This window comes from Hibiscus syriacus, unplaced genomic scaffold (assembly GCF_006381635.1).
Source record: "Hibiscus syriacus cultivar Baekdansim isolate YM2019G1 unplaced genomic scaffold, ASM638163v2 tig00000738_pilon, whole genome shotgun sequence".
NCBI lineage: Eukaryota > Viridiplantae > Streptophyta > Magnoliopsida > Malvales > Malvaceae > Hibiscus > Hibiscus syriacus.
In genome coordinates, this window is record NW_024061816.1 from 219,240 (window position 1) to 246,690 (window position 27,451).

Below are 27,451 nucleotides of genomic sequence, written 5' to 3' on the forward strand. Positions count from 1 at the left end.
TGATGTGATAAGAACGTCCAGAATCAAGAATCCAAGCATCCGTCAATTGTGTCGTTGAAATAGAAAGCATATCACCCTCACTGCAATCAGAAGTATCATCCTCGACCACGTTCACAGACTTGGATGAGCCATCACGCTTCTCATCGGTCTGCTTTTTCAACTTCGGACAGTCTCGCTTCATATGTCCCGCCTCCTTGCACTTGTAACAGTGAATCGTCTTCTTATCCCTGGATTTGGATCTAGAATTCCGCTTCCCGGACCCTGCCTTCTCTGGCTTCCGTCCACGATCTCGATTACCCTTGACATATAAGCTATCGGCTTGAGAGCTTTCCCTGCATTCTGCTTCCGCTGGTTGTGAGCCAACAAGGCTGCAGTAATCTCCTCAACATTGATAGTCTCTTTCCCATATGTAAGAGTAGTCACCATGTGTTCGTAAGAGGAAGGCAACGAACACAACAGAATCATCGCTCTGTCTTCATCCTCAATTTTCACATCAAGCCGAGCCAGATCAGAAACGATTTGATTGAAGACATTCACGTGTTGCGCCAAATCGTGATCGTCCTGCATCTTCAGCCCATACAACCGCTGCTTCAGATACAGTTTTGTCGTTAAGGATTTGGACATAAACTGACTTTCCAACTTCCTCCAAATTTCGTCTGGAGACGATAGATGCATGACGTGATACATGACCTCGTCCGCCAAGCATAATCGTATGGTTCCTGCCGCTCGCTGCTGCAATTCTTCCCAATCTTCCTCATCCATCGACGCCGGCTTTGTAGGTCGCAAAGCCTTCAAGATCCCTTGCTGCGCCAATAGATCCTTCACCCTCGTTTGCCATAATCCGAAGTTACCCTGACCATCGAATTTCGCGACTTCGAATTTTGCTCCTGACATCTGATACCAATTGTTGACGAAAACGGGTAAAGAAAACGAAAGAACACGAGAATTTTACGAGGTTCGGCAATGTGCTTACGTCCTCGGTGCCTAGGCGGCGCTAGAAGTTTTATTCAATGATCTTTTTAGGTCTAGGTTACATCTCTATTTATAATAGAAAACCCTGGTACATAATTACAAAATCAACCCTGTACCGTACCGCGGGGGCTGCACCCCCACACCCCCAACCCACATAATTCGTAACCCCACAACGAGACTTTTTATGAGCCATACATAACAAGAGGTATGTCTTGAAATGACACCTTTTGATGAAAAGGCACGACTTAAAAAGACACCTCTTCACGAAGAAAGTATGTCCATGTTAAATCATTGTATCTCTTCAGCTCCTCAGCTAGTTCCTTGAGCTTCCTTGAAGCTAGCTTTCCTTGAAGCTAGCTTCACTCCAAGTTCAGCTCCAAGCTTTAAGCTCCCTTGCAGATGGTTTAACTACATTGTCTTAGTTTTGAGCTCTTTAATAGTTGATTTAGCTTCAATACTCCCACGTTGAACTACTTGGCAGCTGATTTAGCTTCCTTTTCTTAGTTATTTGTACCTTTAAAAGCAAAGTATGGCATATAAGCAAACTTTATAATATAAATGAAGCTTATAACATATCTTAAATATCATGCACGCTTAAATATGAATGAAAATGCAATCATATAACATATAAATAAGATGTATAACCTAAGGTAACCATACATACTAAACATGCTTCAAACTTAACATATGCTTAAACATAAACATGTGGATTTTAGAATACATTACATATCAACATGTAATACATTGTATAACCTATCATTGAAGGCTAAATAATCATGACAAAAGTTTAAAATATGTTTAATATACAAATTAGCCAGGTAGTAAATATAACAAAAAATGAAAAGGATTGTAAGATAAATCCTTAATTTTTGAATAATTAGCAATTTAGTCCTTGAACTTTTTAAATATTAAAAATTAGTCCCTAATCAAAGTTTAACGTTAATAAAGAACTAATAAGACTAAATATGTTAAGAACATCACGTTTGACCTTTATTTGAAGTGTGGACTTTTTTTATAAATTTCAAATTTAGTTAATTCACAATTAATGTATTAATATTGGAATAATTATAATCTTAAGAGATGTTTGATAAGTTCAAATTTTTAAGTTTATTAACATGAATATTTACACTTAGATTCCGAAGTTTTTTTTATATATAAAAAAGTCAATTTCACCCTTAGGCAAGATAGTGCTATGAAATGATTAAATCTGATAATAGTAGTAATAATAATAATATGTTTATGTATCGATTGTTCGACAATATTTGTTTAATTTAAAAATTCTCATAGTTCCAATATTTATAGATAAGTCCTTGAATTTTAAAGAGTTTGTAAATTAGCTCATAAGCATGGATTCAAGTTATAAGGCGTTAATGATTGATAAGCTCAATAGATTGATTCTTTATTTTCGTTAAATATACTGTAAGTTAACTTAGTTAAGTTTGAAATAGTAATTTGGTTAATTTTAGATTATTTACGAATAGGATCCCAGACTTTCAGTAAATATTAATACAACCCCTAACTAAGGAATTCAAATTGTGTTTTGATTAATGAATGGAAATCATGAAATTGTGATTATAATATGATGTCATGTACGATTTTTAATATTTAGGTTTCGATTACATTCTTGATCCGGTTTCAATCTAGACCGAGTATAGGATATTACAATTTGTTTCTTTTGCGTAGACAATGATAATTTCATCCGTGCCTAAGAATATCTCTGTTACCACTGCCCAGTCTCAAAAGGTTTTGGTTGTGCCTCTAACTCTGAGAGGTTGAAGATCTAATTAAGAAAATTCTTCTAACGTGGTCATTCCAAGGGTACATCTACAGCAGTGACTCATTAGGAGTTAATGTTCCAGTTTAGATATATAATGTTGGGTACTTTTGAATTGTTTAATAAGCTTATATTTGCATTAGTGGATCTTGGATCCACTCATTCATTTATTTGTTCACAACTTGTTTGAGAAAGTGACCTAACCCTAAAACCAACCAAAATAAAAACTCTTCCTACAAATCCTTTGGAAGATGGTGTGATGGTTAATCAAGTGTACAAGAGATGTATGTCGATGATTCAAAGGATTGAACTTCCTACTGATTTGATGGAGTTTTCCTTCCAAAAGTTGGAATTTGATTTGGATCTTGATTAATTGAGTGAACATCGAGCTTGGTTTTGATGGAAGAAGGAAAAGTTGTGGCATTCACATATGATAACTCAAACCACACGAAAGTAACTATTTGACTTGTGATCTCGAGCTTGCAACAATCATGTTTGCCCTAAAAATCTGAATACATTATATATATGACGAAAGGTGTTACTTGTGTACCAATCAAAAAAGTCTCAAATATATTTTGACTTAGAGTGTTGAATCTTTTTCAGAGACACCGGTCGAGCTCCTGAAGATTACAATCTCATAATTGATTATCATCCTTGTCGTTAAAGCCATCAAGGAAATGAACATGTAATTAAAACATTAGTAGAAATTGCACTATAGGAGACAGATAAATATGGTGACAACAACTTCTACTTTGTAACAATGATTACCAAGAAGAAACATACACGTAAATCAAACTCAGATGTTGGTTGATGGGGTTGGTATGAAAATCACTCGACTTTAGATATGAGAATAAATTCGGCTTCAACTATCAAACTATCTCTCACCATATACCCCTTGGAAGAGTCTTGCAGATGCTCTAATGGCACAAACTTAGGATAACCCCAACTTGTTTTGGAAGTAGTAAACGAATTTTCACCTGTAAGAAACTTTTAAGAAAATATTAAAGCATGTAAAAATAATTTTAAACAAAATGAATTATGCAAAGTAAAAATATATAACATTGTTAAATAAATACTATTATATTATATATATTGAAATATAAATATAAAATATAAAACTTCAAATATGACATCATAGCATTAAATATCATTACACAATGTATTTTTTTTAGTTTTACACAAATTTTGGACAGTTGGATGAGTAAAAATAGATATGTGATATTAACAGTAGAAAATGAAAAGATAATCACTGAACAAAAAACAAAAAGAATTAATCTCAGTCGTCTATTTTCACTCATGCAATTATCTTAAATCTGAGTAAGACAAAAAATATCTTACATTGTGTAACTGGATCATAATCCTATTTGCGTATCATATCACAAAATATATTATATATATATAACAGATATGGTGTTTACCTATCTTTTCCAAGTGATTAGATCTGATTTGGTTCCTAAGTCGTAGCTTCTGTTTCACGTATACTTCACGCATGGGTGGAAGTGTATTGGGCTCGGCTAGCTTAAGATAAACAGATAAATGTGTATCCTTAGACCTGAAATCTCCTTTAGGATAAACCGTTAAGTTCCTGTAATCAATACGAAAATACCACTTATCATATAGTTTCCTAACCTGTTTTGCAATAGAACAAACAAACTAACAAAACTTATTGTATAACCTAAAATGATAATACAATTATGAAGAAAAGGAAAAGAAGATTTGAACCCATCAAGTGAGTTCAACGATTAAAGGAAATATTATTCTTCTTAGAGGTCTTGGGTTCAAACAGTTGCGTTTGCGGATGTGTGTGTTGTTAGTAGCTAAGAATGATTATGAATAGATATTATATTTAATCACCCTAAGAATATTCGAAAAAAAGTTTAAAAGAAAGAATACCATTTTATGTCCTCTATTGTAACAACAGGAGAATCGTAAAATTCCTTGTCAAAATTTGAAAAGTTGTCAATCATCCAAGTAATGGTTCCACCAGTAGGCTTCAGAAGCACTGTTTTCTCCAACTTGAGAGGACGTTGAATCACGAAAACCTCTGCCCCCAATATGCAACAATCGTCCACCAAGTAACCATTAGCAACATTGTTAAAAGCCTCTTGTGATAGAAACTGTGAAAAGCCCCACTCGGTCTTCAACTCATAAAAACGCCTAACAGGCACCTCAATATCTATATACAAACCAAGCACTTGCAACAATTACTCATGTATATAAAGACATTTTTGCAATTACTCATGCATAAAAGGGTATAGCAATCAACCTTCGACGGCCATGTACAGGTCCCGAATCTGATCAAACAAGAATAACTTAAACTCGGCATTTACTTCCCAATCAAGAGATAAATTCCCAGAGTTTTCAATTTCCAAGTATAGGGAGATGTAACCATTTCCGTTGCTCTCTTTATTTCCAGTCGGATGAAGTACCAATCTCCTAATAAATTCAATATAATGAGAAAGGAGGAAGAAAGTAATACCATTATCAAAGCTTACAAGTCTCAGAACTCACCATTGGTGACCCCCAACGTGGAATGAACTAGATTTGTACTTCTCCACCTTGGCTTCAATCAATAAAGAGAATGCCTCTATTTTGATTAAGTAATGACTTGGAGGAAGATCCCTTGTCGTCCTTGTTATTCCTGAAAATTAACAACAGAAATCATTTCCAAAATCAATGGGAAAAAAGCTTTGGGTCAATTTGTTTATATAAAATGCCAAATGAGAGCTACTAACCATGCACTTCTGAGTCGTCCATGATAATGGAGAATATAAGATATTTTAATTGATTACGGATTGTTTTCATTCATGAATTTATATAGAAGAAGAATGTAATAAATATAAATGTATAGAGAGATCGTTAAGTTTCGATTGTGCACGCTGGGGTGCGGTTTGGGCACACCGAGGATGGAGCAGGGCACGCTAGGGTGCATTGGGGGCGGAACAGCGCACGGTTGTGTGCGGCTGAGAAGCACCGGATGTAGAGCAGAGCACGGTGGCGTGCGGCGCACCGGGGTGGATTCTTGGTGGCCAACAACACCGATGGGGATTGGTCTCCTCAAAATTTTGGGAGTTTTGAATCGTAAAATTTTCTTCTAATAGGAGACGGTAATTACATGAGAGACAAAGTGTCGCTAGAATTGCTTAATAGGTTATAGGTAAATGATATTAATCTTCAATTTCTTCTATAATTTTTAGAATTGACCCTCAACTTTTAAAAAATACATATACACCTTTAATTTTTTTTAATTTCCAATTTAACCCTTTAATTATCAAATTTATCAATTCAATTCAATTTCTTTCATAATTATACAAATTTGAGATACGATTAAATTTGAATAAAATCCCAACCCCAAAGTTGATACATGACACAAACGGTCTCACAAATAGTTTTATACATATATATTAGGATCGTATTACATAAGTGTAAAACTCTTTTATTATTTCACTGTATAAAATTCTTTTAATTTTATACAAATTTAAAACTGTTTAATGAATGAAAATAGATTAACAGATACAAATACAAATTCCAACATCTCTCACTTGCACATAATGAATGCAACACACATATAATCAATTTTAATAGATTGTACCATGTCTTTATTTAATTAAAATCTAGTTTTTATTTAATACAAATCTAGTTTTTTATTAAAAAATTTTGAAAAAATATGTCATGCGACCAACATACTTCGTAATCTCAAGAACAACTTACATACAACTATTAAGTATATATAATAGCCCAATTTTTATGCAAATTGAATAGGCTAGTTATTTTGTATATAAAAGAATGCTTCTTTACCTGCTCTCTTATAGTTTTTTCAGTATTCTTAATGGCACGCTTCTCTTATAGTTTTATCTATTCTATTTGGGTTTTTCTATTTTGTTTTCATGGCTAAAGTGGAGAATGATTTAGCAAGGCTGGTGCTTGATCCGGGAGAGGGTGAGATCCTACAACTTGAGCAAGATGCACCAGATCTGCCTCCATCGTATGAGAACTATTTCGGGGGTTCTTTTCTCACGTCAAGTGTGATCCACTTCGTTTCAACGAGTCACACTTGCAAATATTTGGCGTCCAATAGAGGGCATATTCATCTCTGACTAGGTGAATGGAGATTTTTATTTTCTTCATTTGTGGCGGTTGATGCAGAAAGAATTGAAAATGGAGGGCCTTGGAATTTTAACTCTCATCTTTTGGTTCTACATTGACTAAAAGAGGGAGAGGATTCGAAATTAGCCCCATTAACACGTGAATTATTGGATGTTGATTCATAGCATTCCGCATGATTTTGTTTCTGAGAAGGTCGCTCGTTCTCTTGGAACTTTGTTGGTTCCTTCGTTGAATATGATTCCATGGCCATTTCCCTTGGCTACAAGGGGATTATGAGAATTAAGGTCCGGTTAGATATCAGACTTCCTTTGAAACACAGGAAAAAGTTCCGGCTTGCTAATAGAAGAGATCACTATGTTAACGGCAAGTGATTTGATTAAATGCATTTAAATAGTTGAATCATTTGATTGACAAAAATTCAAAAATGATGGTCAAAATGAAAAGGGACTATAATTAGGTGATTTCCGGTATAGTTTACCCAGGAAAGGATTACAAATCACTACAAATTAATGTTTTGAAAGCAAACAGATACATGAATACAAATGACTTTATCTGGTTCAAATTTTCTCTTTGATCATTTTTTAAAAAAAATAAATCTTGAGATCTTGTTTATATACTCTACATTGAATTTTATACGTTACTCAGATGCTTATAGTATCGAGATTATAAGGTAAGTATTGATACTCTCTAATAAATACAGAAATATAGTCATTGAAGATTTTCTTAGTAGGTCATACTATTAATATTATTTTGGCTCTCGAAATTTATAAAATATATTGAGTACCGATATTATTATTGTATAATATCCGGTACTAAATTTAAGTATCGGTTCCATTTTGAGCTTCATGTTCGTGTTTCAAAAATTAGTATAAATACTTTTGGAGTAATATTGGTGCTACTACTCATTTTTCAAAAGCTTTTTGAGATGTAATATCGTTATTACAAGAACAATATCAATATTATTTAAAAATTATTATAATTTTTATTAATAAGTTATTTAAGAATTAAAAAGTTCCATGTCTCATAATAATATTATATATATATATTATTTAATTCATAAACCAAAAATCATATTCTATATATAATATTATCTTTCTCCTAATACATAATATCTTAGTCTTCTAGACCAACAACCAGTTAATTTAGTGAGATAAAATATTAGATTCCGAAAGTAAATTTAGAAGTTTGAATCCTAACGTTTGTGAATAACATGATCGGGTTAGAAGGATTATCTCATAATAGATCTCTACAAAACCATATCAGGAATATATCAATATATTAGAAATAAGAGGTTAAACCAAACACTTCATCCAAGAGATTGGATTTCCAAAGTTCTCTCTTTCCTGCGACTTCGTCAATATTAGGGGTGATCTTTATTATCAACTAAAGTTCTGCATTATACACCACATGTCATCATTTTATGACCAACCTCTACAGACTGGACAGCAGTTCCCCATAATTTGAACTGCGGATTTATCTATCCTTGGTACTAATTTATTACAATACTAGTTACCATTGACTATTCCAATTATCTTTGCAAATGAAACCAATGGTTTTTAAGATAAAGAACATACTATTATCCGGTAGGTACCTCTTTAGTTGGAAGACTGTGGCAGCATACTTGGGATCTTGGCAAGGAGTATTTCGTGTCGTCGTCGGAACTCATGACATTGTCATTTTCATATCTGGCTTCAACTTATGATCCAAAAACCATCTCTTTCAAAGATCTTATTGGCGAGTTATATCCATGCACGGCGGAATCTTTCCAAAATGTCATTCCTGTTGATGAGGGGAAACTAGTTAGATAATGATTGCATGGTGAGAAAAACACATTCAGATATCATTTGCTTGAAGATGCAGGGTATAGGAGTAGTTTAATACGAATTAGATGGGTTGGAGAGACAACCTATCCATGCTATTAACCCGACTGTCGCGGCCCAGAAGAATTCCCGGCTGATGGTGTTGAAACTGGAATGACAGAACAAGTGAGACACTTTGTTGCTAAACACTATGTTTGTAAAATAACAAACAAATCATATTCTACTTACAAGTAAAAGCACACAATATTCCCATATCCATAAAAGAATGTAGCCCAAACCGAACCGGTGAACCTGCAGTGTCAGCAAGCCAACATGTAATGAGCGTAGGCAATTAGTGTAACGAAAAACGATTACAAAATTGCTCCAGAAAGGCATAAAAGCAAGAAGAATAAGAAAAAATGTTGGTTTGAAGTCACTTAGAATACACTCTACTTAGCCTTTTACATCAAGATTATGGTTTCACGGTCATTTGCTTATGGTCGGAATCATTTATGCAAATAATTCTTCATAAATAGAATTGAAAGAGTGCATTACCACATCAAATCACGAATAAATAGTGCACGTGGAATCAAAAGTCCATTTCCAAGCACAGCCAGCACCATTGAAAAAGCTGACAAGCCTTTTATATTCTCAGGGTTCAGGAAATTTGTCCACTGAAAAGGAAGCACAAATCTTACTCCAATATGCAGGTGAGTTAATTATTTTTTCTTGATATCTTCTGAGTCTTATATACAGATGTTCAAACAAGGATTACCATTTGTGAAATAGGCATCCACATAAAAAGAAGTGTTGCCGTCCATCCAGAAATAGATCCTACGAATTTGGCACCTTTCTCGGAAAGTTTTCCAGTGTGTTCCTGCAAATTTGGCAAATGCAATCTCAGAAGGATGCAATTGTACTTCCAGTTCTGCATGCTTATTTGAAAGAAAAATGCAAGAAGTTCCAAAGCTGGAGGATCTTAAAATACATGAAAAGAACTAGGAGTCCAATCGATCAAACGAGAAAAAGTGCAGTCAAAACGCTCGAAACAGACAATGTAACAAGATAATAGAGCAGATTTTATAGAAGTTACCAGAGTTACAGCAGCTACAGCCACAACAAATGCTATTGTCCCCGGCATAATGCTTTTGGGTATGTATGGAACAAATGTGGACCACATTATCTGTAATCAAATAAGTTTAAAAGAAAAGGAGAGATGCTTGAACTAATAAAAACTGCCGAATGGCCGAAAGAAATATGATAGATTTTGCCGATCAGTAAATATATCACATTTGAATTTGTATACATCAGAATTTTTAAGTGTGCAGGCAACAGGGGACTGAGAGCTTACCTGGGGAAGCACTGAAAATCCACCAACAGTCATAAAGTCTTCCCAAAGTTTCCAGATGGTCTTGTTGAGCATACCATAGTAATTCAAAAAATTTAAAATGAGTCCAGCAACCACAACAACAGCCGTGGCCACGTATTGAGGTAGAGGCATAGCTGCTCCCATGGCAAGCTGAGTAATCACCACAAATATCGATATCACTCCTAGTGTTTGCACCACAGCTGCCTCCGTTTCCCTTTTCTTTGCGAAGTAAGAAAGCAATGAAAGGTTTCCAAGCAAACCGGTGAACATTCCCTGCACTTACAACACAAATAGAGGTCACAATCGCAGCTCAGCAGAGGCTAAAAGGATCTTCAAATAATGTCACTTTTGACAATGAATCCACCAAAACAAATACACTATCGAGTCTCTCTTAGGTATTGTATAAGAAGACTCAAAACCACTATAATTAAGCATGGCCTTGTCACAAATAGAGGTTCATGTACTGCTTTTCAGCAGACCAATAGCAGGAACAATCATGTTTTTAGCCGACTCTTAGGTATTTCGTAAGTCGCCAATTCTAAGTAGCCAATAATTTCAAAATTCATTGTTAGCATGAAAGGCATTGAAGTCCATAGGTATTTTCCAAAGCAAGAAGTCACAGAAGTCGAAGGATAATTATACATTACCAGCCATGGTACGGCCAGGAGGGCAGTCTTATTCCCTGCCATAAGATTGCGGGCGTTGAGGATGATCTGAGGCAATTGGAGCAATAAAAATGGCAAATTCGCCGCTCCGGCAAACTTCGCTGTCCATGAATCCCATTCATCGTAGCCCTTCCTACTCTCAACATTCACTGATCCCTTTCCAATTCAACAACAAACACCAAAAATAATTGTTAATACAATTTACCACTACTTATCCAATTGTCTACTAAGCAAATTTAGCTTAATCTTTACATCTCAAATTCCTTCCCTTTTTTCGAACCCAGAATACTGGAAACTGTCAACAATCCAAAAAAATATTTTTTTTTAAAAAAAAAAGAAGAAAAATCAAGAGTCTTCGATTGACTGTTTTTTTTTTCAACAAAAGAAACAGAGAAAAATCAAACATAGAAGAAACTTCAAAGTTTGATGTTTTAAACTTTCGGGCTATGCGAAATTGAAAAACCCTTTTGCATTAGCTTAGTTTCTAAAAAATCTCTGGTTTCAGTTTTATTTCTTATTTGTTCAAAATCCAGTGATTAAAATTTAAAACACCAACAAATACTAATTCAAGCAAAGTAGAAAAAGTATACGTATACTTATACTTTCGTTCTTTTAGAAAACTACATCAAAAATTTCAAATACAGAGAGAAAAAATCAAAAAGAATATCACATACGGTAATCTGGCAAACGGAGCTGTGTTTTTCAATAAACCGAGAATAGCAGTCAACAATTGTCACATTTCAACGAAAAAAAATTGAATTCCGAGATACCTTGTGAAGCGGGTGCGGAACGTCGGAGTCAAGAGCGCGAACCGGTCCGGCACGACGGGAGAGTGAAACGCGCGAGTTCTGACTCACAGGTAACACGTTAAACTTCTTCTCGCACCCTTTCAAAGGCAAAGAGGAGGACTTGGGAGTAAAAACACGAGAAGGGGGAAAGGAGTTTCGTAAAACCAAAGAAGAATGAGGCTTGGCGGCCAATGGAACACACAAAGAATCGGCCATTGAAGGATGAAAAAAATGAATGCAGAGGAAGACGAAAAGAGTTGGTTTTGTATTTGAGGAGAAGTGCGAATCAAGAGGCGAAACGTGGAAAGATTGTAGAAGGCTACAAAAGGTAGTATAACATTATACGAGAGTGACACGTGAAGATGATAGATATTTAATGCGATTGATTGAGGGGATGGAGTGTGATATGAAGACGATGAATTGAACGGAACACTTCACGAGAGAGGAAAGCGGTAGATCGGATCTTGTTCTCTCCTATTAAGACCAAACCTTTCTTTTTTATTTTATAAAGAGTTAATTGCATCATTCATCCCCAGTCTATTATAGGGTGTATCATCTTTGTCTTCTTTTAATATTTTTGTAGTATTTTCTATGACTTCTACTTTTTATACGTTTCTATTATTGGTATTTATGAAGGATTAGAACTGTGCTTGCTATCGTTGACTTCTGTGTATCATTCTCTTCATGTTTCCTCTTTTAAATTTAGCCGAGTCTTATGTTTCTGTCTATATGCAGAGATTCTTTCGCAGGGATTATTATGCAGGGATTAATTTCCGTTACAGACGCACATATGATTTTAATGATTGCATATGAATATTGTTTAGCTATGTATTTATGTATTTATTTATACATGCATTGCATTTTATCTATATTTTTAATTTTCTGACTGCCGGAGGTCTTCCACGGAAGTTACTCTCAACCTAGCGTTGGGGGCAGCCTACTACCCTACCTCCCCTTACCCCATACATATGAGAATTGGGTTTTGTTGTTGTTGTTGTTGTTGTTGTTGTCTCTAAACTTTTAAATATTTTAAATTCATCCTTAAACTATGATTATAATTCTAAATTAGTCCTCAAAGTTTTAAACATTTCATTTGCATCCCAAATTGTGATATTCATTCTAGATCGATCCTCAAACTTTTTGAATATTTCAATTTTATCCTAAATTATATGTATATACTATTCACATCTATTGTCAAAGTTATATCGTTATATGTTTGGAAAAAGAAAAACTTTAGGTTAAACTATGGTTGAAATAGATTACATATTTGGATAAATTTGAGGATGAAATTGGAAGATCTAAAAGTATAGGGATCAATTTAGAATGAGATTCATAGTTTATGGATGAAATTGAAATATTCAAAAGTTTAAGAACTACTTTAGAATGAGAAATATAGTTTGAGTATGAAATTAGAAAGTTTAAAACTTTAATGACTAATTTGTAATATCATTTTTTTTTTGCATGCAGTACGGTGCACCTCCCAATTCTCCGACTGTATCCCATCACCCAATCGCCCGCGCCGTCGCGAAAAGCTCCGCCTTTTACTGCTCCCATAGTCTGTTGGTTATAACCGTTCCATCCGTATTCAGCTTAACGGCTCCAGCTTTAGGTGGAGTCCATGTATGCTTTAAAATCTGATGTTGTGAACTACAGTCATCGGTTTTGGAATTGGCGGACAACGACCGTGCCCAGGATCACACCGAGTGTACGACCTATATTTCTGCCCAAGAGTTTGAGTACAATAGTTCTCGACATACTAGCTTCCATGAGTCGGAAAACTGGATAGAAGGAATGCCTTCACGAGTGCCTGTAATAAGATCTTCATCAGTTAAGTCAATGTCATCTTCCTCATTGATCTGTTTGGCACCCGACATATTCCCTGGGATTCTAGAACTGGCAAGGATAGAGGCTTAGGAGGGAGCTTTATCATTCACTGGATCATCGATTGCCATGTCCAAGACCTGTAGTATTCCAGGGTTGGGTGGCCTGAGGTTGGAGTCGGCTATGCCATCGGAGGATGGCGGTGTTTCGTTGCTATTCTCTGACATCGGAGTCTTTTTAACAAGTGTTAATAATTTGACCTCAAAATGATAATAAAACATAAGATAATTATTTTAACCAAAAATATTTTAAACATCTTAATGGAAAGACATAATTAAATCAAATGCCCATTTTATCCATTTACCCCGTTTTAACTCCTTTTACCTTAACCTACATATCTTTAAGATTTTACCTGATAATGTGAAAAAAAAAGAAAAAAAAAGAGTAAAACTTTAATAAACATAATAAGAGGTAAGGTGAAAGAAAAGAAAATCAAAAAGAGGTATTTTTCATCTTTAAAAAAATGTGAGATAAACTAAAATATATAATTTTCAAAACTTAATTTTCATTCCTTGTATTCTTCAAAAGCACTAAACAAACTCCGCTATATGTCATTATCTTTATCGGTATTTTTGGGAACGAATGACATTATATGTCAAACATTTAACTGCGTTTTTTATAAACACCACAAAAGAAAAGATATATAGCAGCGTTTTCCAACAACGCCGCTAAATATCATAACCATTAGCGGCATTTATAGAAAAAAACGCCACAAAAATTATAAAATTTAATGGAGTTTGTGATGACAAACGCCGCTTCCTTTTGCGGCATTGGTTTTAGCGACAGTTTTGGCAGTATTTTTTCGTCATAAGGGTTTTTAGCAGCGTTTAAAAACGTCGTTATATGACTAAAAAATGCCGTTAAAATCTTATTTTGTTGTAGTGAAATATAAAAACATTTCCCTCAAATTTTTTGGGGTTTTCTACCAAACATATCAATGAATGTATATACATCTCAGTCTTCAAGCAACAAAATACGAGATTTCCTTTTCTTAAATCAATTTTTTTAATAAATTAATCCAAAAAAATGGTACTGGAAATTGATTGAAAGCATAAGATAAGTCTTAGTAGTATTAGTAAGACTTGGCATATTTCCAAGACTCAAGAACAGGGCAGAATGGGTTTTCCAAAATCTTAATCCTCTCCTAGAATACCTTCACAATGCCAATGGTTCAAATTGTATTGAAAATGTAGGGCCAGAAACACTATTGAGAAACAATAAAAATCATGCAAACTGGCTGATACTAGTAGCTTGGAGAATATCCAAATCCCCAATCAGTAAGGGTCGTAACTAATATGGCAATTTAACCCGAATACGACTGTTCCGACCCAACCCGATTCGATAGGGTCAATTTTTAAAATAAAATCAGGTTTGGGTTGGGTCGGGTCAGGTCAGGTTAGATAATTTAAGAGTTAGGTCGAGTCGAGTCGGATTCGGGTTCGGGTGAAAAGATTTCGACCGCACCTGACCTGAAGATAATAATGTAATTTCTTTAAAAAAATATTATTTTTTAATTAAATCCTTAATTTATACTGGGTCAGGTCGGATTTATACTCTAAAAAATTGGATCGGGTAGGAGTCGGGTCGGTTCGATTCAGGTGGAGAATACCTATTTTCGGGTCGACCCTAACCCGACTTGTTGTCATCCCTAGACATGACTTTTATTCATAAAATATGAAATTACTTTTTAAGAATAAGATTACTGAAATATAATATTACTCTATAAATATTTTATTACTTTGTTTAATTTATTTAGCATGAATATAATATTACAATGTTTAGTTGTAGGAATATAAGATTATTTGAACATATATTTTACCTAATTATCCTTGTGATATATATATATATATATATATTAATAAATTAGACTTCAATACTAAATTATAAATATTAAAATAAAAAATGGATAGAAATATTTTAATCGTTGAACTAACTTTTAAAAAAATAAATTTAACATATATTAATATAATGAATAGTGTTATAATTCACTTACACAATGTAAAACGTTTTAAGTTTTATGCAGATTTAGGATCATTGGATGAGTGAAAATAGATGTCTAAGATTGACTCCTTGTGTTTTTTTCTAAGTGAATATCTTCACATATCTTACTGTTAATCTGGACCATCTATTTTCACTCACTAATGACCTTAAATCCGTTTAAAACTAAAAGAGTTATATTAAACTTATATTTTTAAATAATTTTTATAAATTGCATATTTATTTAAATAGAATATAATATAATATGAAAATTAATATTATGATCTTGAATGAACAAAGATATTGTTTTTGAGTGTATAAGACTTGTTTTTAAAATAATTAAGTTATATTATTTAATAATTATATTTTTACAATAATATCATTTTTCACCTCATAAAATTATAAATAATTAATATACTAAACATTAAAAATATAAAATAATTATAGCTACTCAAATTTATTGATATTTTACAAATTAAACTCTCAGTATATTATTATGTTTGAGTAAAACATGAAGAATAATAATTTAGAAGAATCTATGTGAAAAAAAATCATTATTTCAGGAGTATTCTTGTCTAAAATGATGAGAATTGTGTAGTACCTAAGAATATGAAGATAATGACATTCTTACCATTTTTAACAAAAAAATGCTACTATTAATAATAAATTATTATTTAATAATAATCTTTTTTTAACCAAACACGATAATACAATTTCATAAAAGATTATTCTCCTTAAATATGATCTTTTTCGTGAATCGAACGATATCTTATTGGGAAAAGATTACTAGAATGTTATATTACTTGACACATTACTAAAAATGTTGTATTATCTTGCATTGTTTATTTGACAAGAATGTATAAACTTCCAATGTTTAGTTGAAGGAATATAAAATAATATATATATATATATTTTACTACATTATCCTTTAGATATATTTTCTTTTTAACAAGTTAAATTTTCAATATTGAAGTTAAAATATTTACATAAAAGTTCATAAAAAATATGATTTTATGTTATTTCTAATCTATATATATTTTTAATAAAATTTGTACACATAATTTAATATATTTTTTAATTATTTTTTTATTTTTTATTTCTTCCAAACACAAAAATACACTTACACCAATATAATTGTGTTTATTTTTAAATACCAAGATATTAAAAGATATACATACTTGAATAGAAATCTAGCATTTTGGAAATACAAGAACCACTGAAGAATCATAACCAAAAGAGTAGCAATTGCAGGCAAAATGTAGGAAGACAAGCAAAACAATCACCATGAACTATATTTATGCAAAGCACAACGAATAAGCATGGTCTGGATGAGCATTTGCTTATATAATGAGCTCACTAATTAAGTGAACTATTTAGTACAAGTTTCCTTGACAAACACCCAAAACATAATCCCACGCCATAAAAAAATTAAGTTGATTCAACATTATGCAATCCTTTCATAGTCCTTTCTTCCACGAGATGCTGGTGGGATATTCGAGATGGGATGGTTGGCCCTACGCCCTACATTAACAACGCCAATTAGATGTAGCTTTATGAAATTACCGAGTAATAGGACGTAACTAAAAGTAAGTTGGCGTAGAGTTAGGAAATATACCCCATGGCATGCCATTACTTAATGAACTATTCCCAGGAGAATGTTGTCCCCCTGAATTAAAGCTAGGAGGAGGGAGTTGTACTTTCATCTGATTCCATTCATTACCTCGAGGGCCAGTGGATCTCCCATGATTGAATCGCGGAAGGGTTTGCTGCCCCAACCGGCTCAGAGAATTTTGCGTCATATGCGGCATGAAGTGAGATTGCTTTGAAATGAAACGAGGATATCCAGTGTGCCAATCATTAGCTGGAGGACTACCCATTTCTACATGTGAAAATCCTATGGGACCATTTTGTCTGCACTCGAACAATGTAGAAATAAGTCAAGGACAGTGAAGAAGCATTCCAGCAAAAAACCAAAGCTCTGCCCTTGTATGTTTGACATATTTGAACACTATGATACATATCAATCTTTATGACGAACAAAATCATCTTGGGCTCAATTATATGGAACATAAATGCAAACCACAACCTTCAATAAGTAAATTAAAAAAAAATTGGTATACGCACAAGAAGACATGATATTGGAAGCTAAACAAAAAATTACAATAAATAATTAGCATGACCAAAAGGATTAAACTTCCATAAGCCATTCACTAAGAAGGAAATGCAATAATTACCTTTGAATTGGTAAATTTAAGCTTGTGGCTAAGGCAAGGTTGAATCTTCCAACTCCAACAAACGAATCAGCCGAACCAATATGCATTCCTCTGTTAAAGTCAGCTGAGAAGCAGCTCTCATCTGATCCATCCTCTTGCAGAAGTAATTCATCACTGGTGACAGAAAATGCAAGCAATATAAGCAGCTAAAAGATTGTAGAATAAAAATCACAGAAAAAATTCTCAGGTTTATGAGTATCCTCAATTCCTGATGCAGCACGTAAGGTTTCTGGGGGACAATAAACCTAACAGGAGCCAATCACTCTTTCAGAGGATAAAGAAGAGCAAAGACAAAATGTTGTGATTGTCTCCATATCCAAAAGACAATTATGTACATATATATATTAACAGATGTAAAATAACAAATACAACAAAGCAAAGACATAAATATATCTTAAATATTTTATAGCCATGGGTTTAGATTGCAATCAAATTCTCTACCCACCTATAATTTGGATCCCAATCTCCAGGATCAGGTAATGGCATGCTGGCCTCTGACTTATCTTGAGTTGTTCTTGAGCTATACTGGAGTTGCACATTAGAACCAAGTCCTATGGAGTTCGGTATATTCTGAACAACTGAGTAACTCGTAGCCATTCCAATGCCACCTCGCTGTTGCTTCCAGTTGGCTGTGCTAGAATTTGATTGTACATTTGAGGATAGACCACAAACTACTTGAGGATTTCCCTCAGTCTGGCTAGAAATGGGGCCATCAGTTACTTGTCCTTGCCAATTCGAAGATGATGAACTCTCTTGAGATTGGGAATTCCCAGAATATCCCCAACCTTTTCTTCTATTAAACTGCCCAGCTGCAGCCATCTTACTTAAAGGTGATCCTTGACAACTGTTTCTTGCGGGAGAAGTAGGACCATAGTGTCCAGGAGAGCCACCTGAAATTTGACCATATGAGCTTGGAGGAGTGAATTGCGAGGGACTAGTTCCAAGGGGAAGTGCTGCAAAGTTTCCAGCTGATGGACTCACACCAAGTCCATTCCCATGAGAGTACGTCATAATTCTTCGTCTAGCATCAGGGCTACTTCCAAGCATTGATGCACCACTCTGTGGATGCATGTTCATTGCTGATGGACCAACAGGTGAATAATATGCAAACATATTAGTACTATCTCCATAACTCCCGTAGCTGCTCCCAAGCCCAGTATTATCGTTATAGCTACCATGACTTCCTATACTGCCATAGCTATTAGCATGGCCATATGACACCATTGAGAAGTGTGGGCTATTATGAAAGGAAGCTCTGTTCCTGTTCGGAATCTACACAATGGAAAATATGCATCAGTATAAGACTAATACTAAAAAATATTGCTTCAACTATATATCAGCTTACATTAGGAGAAAGACCAGATGCAAACCAATGCCCTCCACCAGGGTGATGATCCACCTTTATGTTTTGAGCAACAGGCTATAAAAAAAAACACCAGATTTTAGGTGTATCATTTCTTTTGTTTCTCACCCAGAAATATAACAGATAAGTATTATCTTCAATAAAACTTGCAACTAAACAAATGCATACTGCTCTGACAGACAACAAGCTCAACCCAAGAGAAGATTAGTAGTGCCAAAATTTTCACACCAGCCAAAAGAATCTCATGCTAGCAGAAACGACATGAAGAGAGGCAATAAAAAGGAAATTGAATCTCCATCAAAACATCGCTTACTTTCATGTTTGAGATAAGTAGAGAATTCCAGTATAAGATTTCATATGTGAAATTATTTTCAACAACCTTGAACTTTTACTACAACTTTTTATAACAAGAGAAAAGTGATAATATAGCATATGATTATACTAGTGGTCAGAAAAATACATAAATCACCAATCAGCTAAGAATAAATAGCAATCACTATGGAAATCAGGAGAGGACTAGGAAATCCTCTGTATGCACGGTTTCAAGCCAATCTCTGCCTTTCTTTCTTTTTTTCTTTTTTTGGGTCGTACTAAATTTATGATTTAGACATCTATATTTGTACTGGAAAATCAAAATGAAACCCAAATAGTTGACATAAATCTATGACATAAGGTTCAAGCTTCATCAATTGCACATTTACTTGCACTTGCACAGGTGCCTTACCAAGCGAGATGCTTCAGGGGGAGGTCTGTACGGGCATGTGAAAGGTTCCCCAGTAACAAATGGGTGTTTTGAAGCCTGCACAACCCAGCTGAATCTCTAAATATTGCTTCATATAAATTGGAATAGAACGATAAAGAAGTATCCAAGGGAAACTTTAATTACCTGGAGGGGTGACCACCGTTTTGCAGGATCAAACTCAACCAATCCCCTCAAGAAATCAATCAAAGCTAATCGTATTTGACTCTCTACGATAGGCGCAATATGAAAAAAGCATTAGTAGGTTCTTAACAGATGGTAGTCACACACAAAACATTTTCCCACCATTCTGAGCTGTAAATTCAATGGCGAACTTAGATGCTAACCTTTAATGATATCTTCTTTAGGCAAGTTCTTCCTGTAAGGATAGTTTGTAACAATTGCTTCAAGGTTCTTATGATTGAAATACTCTTTCCCAATCAACGGTTTCTTTAGCTCCCTCTGAACAGGAACAAGTAATAATGACTATCGGATGAATAAAATCACTGGCAAGTAAAAGCATAAAAATTAACATGAATCAACTATATAGAATTCCTATTCTTATACTAATTTTCAAGAAGCTTTCCTAAAAAATGCAAATATGAACACCTACAGCTTCGTAATCTTCTTCTGTTAATGCTTGGTAAGCACTTCTGCCACCACTGGAGACCTCACTGTTCTCTATATTGTGGATACTTCCAATGCACTTAAAGAACTTACTTGTATTTTTTGCCTCCTTTAAAACATAATCAGGTGGTTGTCCTCTACAAAATGACAACCATATATAAAAAGGTGTTCACAGTAAGCGCAAAAATACAATTGAACAGGTAATGAGTGAAAAAAAAAGCTTTTCAATTTATAGCTATCTGGTTGTAACAGTGTTTATCTGGGAAAAAGGAGAAACAAGTTGGAAACAGAAGGCCATATGAAAACAATCCGAAAATGATAAGCAGCAAATGACCTATACTGAATGAAAGAAAATAACATAATGACTATGAACATCAACTGATTAAAAATAGTTCAAGGAAAATCAAGTAGGAAGTGTCCTAATTTCTAAAATTCTAAAGATGGAACACACAATATCATTTAATATTCTGAATTTCGATGAATTAAGTCAGCTATATGACCAAGTTCTTATACAGAGTTCTCATGTAACTTTAGTGCAGAGCATTCCAGGGGTACTTATAATTACTTGTTTTAGGGTTCAATGACCAATTATTTTAGACTGATCTCATAGGCCAATCAAATTACAACATCAAATCACTGAATCGGTGTGCTACAACACATGCACGTGACCAACTCTTTTCACTTTTTGACATATACATAAATCAGGTATCATAGTCAGTTAAATAAGCAGAAATTATAGTTGAAGCAATTTTTTATGGGGTCACAAGTAGTCATTTTTTTTTACAATAACAAGTAGTTAATCTTAGAACCACCAAAAGGGGACTCATAGAATACAATCCAAGATGCAGTCCAGAGCATCCTTCAGAGGCTATTATATGACAAGAAATCAAATTAGTCACATTGATGAGGAAGTTATGAATATCCTACCTAAACTGCAAGATTAGCTCATCTCTTATAAAGCACATACATCTCCCTCAAAAATATTGGCTATTGTGCAAGTGTAAAAGGTGAATTGCCATAGGGATCTAACTTTTCATTATGATACTTTTAAGATTAAATGAAACGAATCAGAGAAAGAGAGGGACATAGCACTTCAAATTTGCAATGTCCGAAACATATTTGCAATTAAGAAAATTAGATCAAAATTTTGCTGGCATTCCTTGGACGGTATTATTTAATTAAGGAAAACTACAAATGTCTATAAACTTCTTCCATTTAGATAAAAAATCTACCTGCTCGATTGTATTATCCTATTAATCAACCTAAGAAGAGCTATTCCTAAATCAGTTAGAAGAAACTGATGCCTAAAATGCAGAGCAATTGTTAGCAAGATGTAACCACCAAAGCAGGAGGCATACCCAAGTATTCCATTCATTCGCCTTAGAAGATCAAATTCTGAAGCACCTGGGAATAACGGCAGCCCTAAAAAGAGTTCGGCAACAATGCAGCCAAAGGACCACATGTCTATATCTGTTGTATATCTGAACAAGGATCAAGGTTCAAACTAAAATAATCATATGACAGAAGGCATGTAAATCAAAAACAATGTATCTAATCATCAAAGATAATAATGAATCACAATTATTAAATATCACTTTGAGCAAATGTTCTCTAATTATTACTTCCAAAGACTACTCGAAACTGTGATAAGTAAAAAAGTTAAATAGGTAGAAACATGCTAAAGAAAATAGCAAACAAACTAAAACCAATTTTCAATATTTCAAAGAGATCATCATCTTATAGAAATAGAAAGATCTTAGTTATATTGCAGCAAGATTTAGATAGGGTTCCATATGTTATATTTTGATCATTATCTTCAAGGAAATAGAGTTGAATACCTTAATCATGATCTGAGATATAACAATGAATGCAAACCTACTTTTACATCATTCCTTTCCAGTTCATCTATTGTTGCTCTAATAAATGAAATAATTCAATGTGTAAAATAAGAAAAAAGGCAGTCAAGCCAAAATCATTTTGAACAATCTATTTGAGGTTTAATATTTGATATGTTATGTCCTCCCTACAGAAGATACATGTAAATACGATAGATGAAAGAAAAAGGATCTCATTATGATCAGTAGTAATAAAATATTATTATTTAATGTGGTGAATGAACTCAAATTGCAGCAGTACGTTGTTATATCAGCAGGGAACAAGTTGGTTCAGTTTTATTGCATGATAAAACCCAAACTCCGATGGATCATTTTAGACCTGAAGATTAGTAAGGCCAAATAAGTTACGCTGAAGTTTATTCCACCAAAGTCCCAATTCAGCAAGTCATTGAAGATGAGAAGAGAAATTACAGCAAAAGAAACAACACCATGACCCACCAAAATACAAAAGCAGTATGCAAGAAGAAGAGACTGAAAAGAATAAGCCTATAAACCCATGCCAAAAGGATACTGATACCCAAGAAGAACTTCGGGAGACCTATAATACCGGCTCTGCAGAAGAAAAGAAAGAACAACCATAAGAGCATGACAATGATGACAACGATCAGTATAACAAGTTGTAGCAATGGATGGAAACCTGAATGTAGGAATAAACAGTTCGATCCTCCATGCAAGCAGATCCAAAGTCGATTATTTTAATTTCTGCTGGCTTCACACTGTTATTTCCAGTACAAAAATATAAACTTCACAGAAAAATATCAAAATTTTATTATAAGTTTGTAATCCATACTAACACTGAAAAAGTAACTCACCTTGTACACAGAAGAATATTTTCTGGTTTTAGATCACAATGAATTATTCCAGCATCTTTTAATAAAGCCAGTCCACGTAAAATCTATTCAAAATAAAAGAGGATCAAGTCAAAAGAAAATTGGAAAGTGATGTCTACAGCTAATCAAATCATTATTCAGTTCAGAACCAAATTCAGCTATAAAAAAACTGCAACTACCTGTTTTGAGAACAGCTGAACAATGCTCAGTGACAAACCCCTAAAATGATTTATCTTGATAAGCTCATACCTAGATCAGGGGAAATAGATAAATAACATGCCGCCACAAAGTCATGAAACTTGTTTCATTGTATGAATATAAATAAATTCGCTTACAGATTGGTGTCAAGAAGTTCAAAACAAATGCACAAATGACGTTGATATACAAAGAAATCATAAATACGGACAATGTGATGCTTGTCTTCCGGATCATACTTTTTGTTTAACTGTGTAAGGCAAACAATGAAGACAATGATTTTCACTACTGGTATTTCAAAAAAGAAGGATATAGATACATAAAGCAGTAAGAAATTTAATTACCGTTGTCAAAATAGAAACTTCAACCAGAGCCTGCTGATAGTAAGCAGGTTGATTTTTAATTATCTTCACAGCAACAAAACTGTTTGTTTCCGGAACCCAGCATTTCGCAACCTGACCGAAAGTCCCATGACCAAGAACATCTTTGACAATATATCTACAGAGAATCATTGAAACATAAGTAAAACATTCCTCCAATAAAGTTAATTTTAAATGAAAACAGACCACCAGAAATAATTTTACCAGTTACAACAGGAATATTCATAAATCTACCCAATACCTGATCCTTCATGAGTAACCAAGTTCATATTCTTTCTTTATATTTTGTCTAGTTTTGAATGGTCAGTTAACCTTTGTTTCTCATAATGGATAATATCTTTTGAATTGCATAAACTAGCTAGTTTGCTGCCTCATTAAGGAGAAAAGCAAATCATACCTGGGGTAACGTAAGTAATATTAGCATATAGCATAATATATGGAAATCATCAACAGCCAAGTCAGATCTTGATATTGCATATAACATGAAATGAATTATTATTATACAGAAAACCCATAAAATTCAATTATGTACATAGAAAAACACCTTGAAAACAGTTTTGCCAATGGGTCTGCTTCAGTTGTCAGTTACGTTCTCAATAGAAAAAGTTCAAAACAACCCACCTATAGGAGCCAAAGAATTTAACAAGCTCACACGCAGAAATATAGACCAAAATAAGTCACCCAGTTTGGCAAATTTTTCTCCTGGCATAGACTCAAGTATAAGAATGCCCAGAACATCAACCAAAGCTCCATATTTAGATTTTAGATTGACATGCCACTAATCCAGAATGCAATGATTTGGAGGAAAATATGCACTTCAAAATGATCATGTTTCTGACACTTCAAAATCAAGAAATTGTCCATTTTAGTTTAGGATTAACTAGTTATCAGTAGCACAAATGAAAACTCTAATGAAAGGAAAAGAACCATCTTTATTCCACCATTAGGAGGGAAATCCACAATACCGATGTGAAGTTAATTTGAAAAGAAAACTACATGAAATGCTTTAGATATTAATAGCTCAATGTCCTGAGGAAAATTAAGAAAAGCGGTAACAAACCTTCGCTGTGCTTCTGAATTGATCAAGACAAAGTTCACTGATAGGATAAGATCTGAATTCACATTGTCATAACCACCATTGAGGATGCCAACAGACGGACTAGTCAAAAACCGCTTTGGGTTCAATTCTTCCAAATATTTAAATTGTGGATTGCATATTTGGTAAGTTTCAATTATGTCCTTAGTCAGTCTTGCCACCAACTGCACAGTTAAAGCTGCGTGTCAGCAATAGCATAAAGATTTGCCTTATATTTGGGGGGAAATAATTCTGTCCGGCCACCATATTGTAGTCTTTGTAACCAAATAGTGTTGAAATTCAGAAATTTCGATTATACAACATTTAAATGCAATTGGATGCAAACAGTTAATAAAATATTTTTAAGAGAAAAAGTGTTGAACCTCTTAAAATACTAGGATTTAATTAAGGAAATTTTTCAAAATGTTTTTCTTTTTCCAATTTCTTAACAACATTAAATTACATATGACTGTAAGTGATACATTTAGCATAGAGGATGATAAGCAGCATATGATAAGAATAATCCTCTCCTATGTTCAATGTTCCCTTTAAGTGGAGGATAGGATGAGTATATCAATGGAAAACATATTGATTATTTTAAACCTATAAGCTAGAGCCAAGTGCAGGAGATCATATTTTTCATGTCTCCAGAATTCCTCCTATGCTTGCAGTCTTCTTTGCATATTTGTATTAAGACGGTATGGTACTGCAAGGGCAATTTTAACTAAGGAAAACAATCACCTATCCCTTCCAAGAACCAAAATGAAACAAGAATTGAGTCCAGCCTACTCTTAATCGAGCATGCATACATATAATGCAAGATAAGATGATATAATACAATCTTGTACCCATGTTCACTTCAGCTTATCTTCGTCTCTCCATTATTTTGCACATCAAATGCACCCTGAAAGATTTTCTCCTTTGCCATCTTTTTTGTTTAATCTTACTTTTCTAGGACTTAAAAGATGTAAAATCATTCATACGTAAAACCCAAGCAAGATCTACGTAATTTATAATTTTAAGAAATATGCCAATATAATTTTACATTAAAAACAGTGCTAATTATTGAATGCTAAAGTTGCTCAAAATATCCTATCCTATACTTAAGACATTAAAACATAAATGCCAATTCAAATGCGTTCCTGCACTAAGACATGAAGAGGGTACATCAAGTTCAGCACACAAGGCCAAATTGCAATAGATCATCCAATGAATAGTGGGAGGTCCAAATTGGGATTTTCATGCAGACTTTGCTGATCCTGAGGGTGAATGAAGAACAAATCACACTCCATAGAAACAAATTTTTCACTGTTTCTTCTCCCTAGTTTAGCTTTCTTACAGACATCAAAGATTGGCATGAGTTGTAGTGCCTGATGGCTTGTCAGGGAAGATAGAACATGGGATCGAAACTAAAAGTTTACAGTCAATTCACTAATATTTGCAAGGACAAATTGCATTCTTCTGGGACAAATCTGATCACCTACTCTGATTAAGCATACTAACGAGGTACATCCTACAAACTGAAAGTATTACAGTTGACAGCTTTCTGTGTTCTATTTGCATCTAGTGAAACATTTAAGATTTACCCCCCATGTCCATCGAGTTAGCAAGGAACTTTCTCTTCCATCTTCTACATAGTCCATATGTTTAATTGGTTTATATATGCTTTCCTAGTGTCGCTTAAAAAGAATCATCAATCGAACAACAAATAAGACCAGCTGAATGAGCAAGCACATTTGGCCGGTTGGCCAAGCTGCACATCTCTGTTGCCTCATATTCCCTTAGGTAATGGATTCTAGACCCACTAGGAGCATTCATATGCACATCTCTTAATCCACACCAATGCAAACAAAAACCGAATCAAAAGCTCTTCAAGTTTCTACATATTTGCACATGCCAAAAGATAACCACAGCTTTTTTAACTAAATATGAACAGACAATTAGAAAAGATAACTTACAGGCATCCTAACAAAAACATGCGGCTTCCTATCAGCTTCATTTCTGGGTGAGTAAGGTTCAAAAACCAGCCGACTTGGCCTCCATTGCACGACGGACACTTCATCTGAGCCCAATTCGGAGGCCCTCCGAGGCTCGCTTTGATTACTAGGACCAGCTTCATCCATAACTATCCCCTTAAAAAAGGAATCGAACTTTTTTTACCCCAAAATTTACTATTATCCCTAATAGCTCCATTGAAATAGAAGCCACCCAAAACTCCAAAAAGTAACAAAACCCCAATTTTGATCAGCAATTGGGTTTCAATTTTGAAGTCAAGATCGAAAGTTCAGTATTTTTCAAAGAACCCACCAGCTGACTCCAATCCCATTCTCTCTTTTTTTTCTCTCTGGTTAACAGTTTAAAAAGAGAAAATCAGAAAATTCGAAGTCCAGGTCGATCCACAGATTTATCAATAAAGAAAAGAAAATCAAATATTGATGATATAAAGAAAAACAAGGGATTAACCTTTTTCTATAGATTGAAAATAAACACCACACAACAAAAATAAAAACCCACCAACAGAAGAAAACAAATCAGATTTTTTTAAAAAATTAAAAAAAGACCCAAAACTTAGATTATAAAGAAGAAATGAAACAAAGAGAGATCAATAGATGAACTAATAGTTAGAAAGAGAAAGTGTGGATTTTAGAGAGAGAGAGAGAAAAAAAGAGATGAAAAAGAGTTTTGGGTCTGAGAGGACAAAGACGCCGTGTTTCTTTCTTCCTCCAAATGGGAGTTTTTATT

At 34.0% G+C, this 27,451-nt stretch overlaps 3 protein-coding genes and 1 long non-coding RNA gene across 4 annotated transcripts; 1 reads left to right on the top strand and 3 right to left on the bottom strand.

The window, feature by feature from the left end:
- Positions 1 to 3,574: 3,574 nt before the first annotated feature.
- Positions 3,575 to 5,503, bottom strand: LOC120213608. Its single transcript, XM_039211707.1, has 6 exons — positions 5,482 to 5,503; positions 5,258 to 5,387; positions 5,013 to 5,182; positions 4,640 to 4,922; positions 4,165 to 4,331; positions 3,575 to 3,723 (listed from the first exon to the last, which is right to left on the bottom strand). Exons 1-6 carry the CDS (start codon positions 5,501 to 5,503, stop codon positions 3,575 to 3,577), a joined length of 921 nt encoding a protein of 306 aa, XP_039067638.1.
- Positions 5,504 to 8,207: 2,704 nt separating this feature from the next.
- On the bottom strand, positions 8,208 to 11,705 carry LOC120212790 (maltose excess protein 1, chloroplastic-like). The gene is made up of 9 exons (XM_039210978.1): positions 11,457 to 11,705; positions 10,669 to 10,842; positions 10,004 to 10,294; positions 9,746 to 9,835; positions 9,428 to 9,529; positions 9,208 to 9,326; positions 8,902 to 8,964; positions 8,760 to 8,821; positions 8,208 to 8,632 (listed from the first exon to the last, which is right to left on the bottom strand). The coding sequence occupies exons 1-9, from the start codon at positions 11,688 to 11,690 to the stop codon at positions 8,550 to 8,552; spliced, it is 1,218 nt and encodes a 405-aa protein (XP_039066909.1). The 5' UTR covers positions 11,691 to 11,705; the 3' UTR covers positions 8,208 to 8,549.
- Positions 11,706 to 15,428: 3,723 nt separating this feature from the next.
- LOC120212811 lies at positions 15,429 to 22,732 on the top strand. Its single transcript, XR_005524741.1, has 3 exons — positions 15,429 to 15,441; positions 22,088 to 22,093; positions 22,560 to 22,732. It is a non-coding gene; the product is annotated as an uncharacterized LOC120212811 (long non-coding RNA).
- LOC120212800 (dual specificity protein kinase YAK1 homolog) lies at positions 16,590 to 27,215 on the bottom strand. The gene is made up of 18 exons (XM_039210984.1): positions 26,668 to 27,215; positions 24,695 to 24,894; positions 23,599 to 23,752; positions 23,395 to 23,504; positions 23,239 to 23,308; positions 23,042 to 23,124; positions 22,867 to 22,945; positions 22,741 to 22,781; positions 21,693 to 21,815; positions 20,321 to 20,471; positions 20,055 to 20,169; positions 19,855 to 19,937; positions 19,693 to 19,767; positions 18,951 to 19,025; positions 18,051 to 18,877; positions 17,567 to 17,719; positions 16,948 to 17,243; positions 16,590 to 16,853 (listed from the first exon to the last, which is right to left on the bottom strand). The coding sequence occupies exons 1-18, from the start codon at positions 26,830 to 26,832 to the stop codon at positions 16,777 to 16,779; spliced, it is 2,877 nt and encodes a 958-aa protein (XP_039066915.1). The 5' UTR covers positions 26,833 to 27,215; the 3' UTR covers positions 16,590 to 16,776.
- Between the last annotated feature and the right edge of the window lie 236 nt (positions 27,216 to 27,451).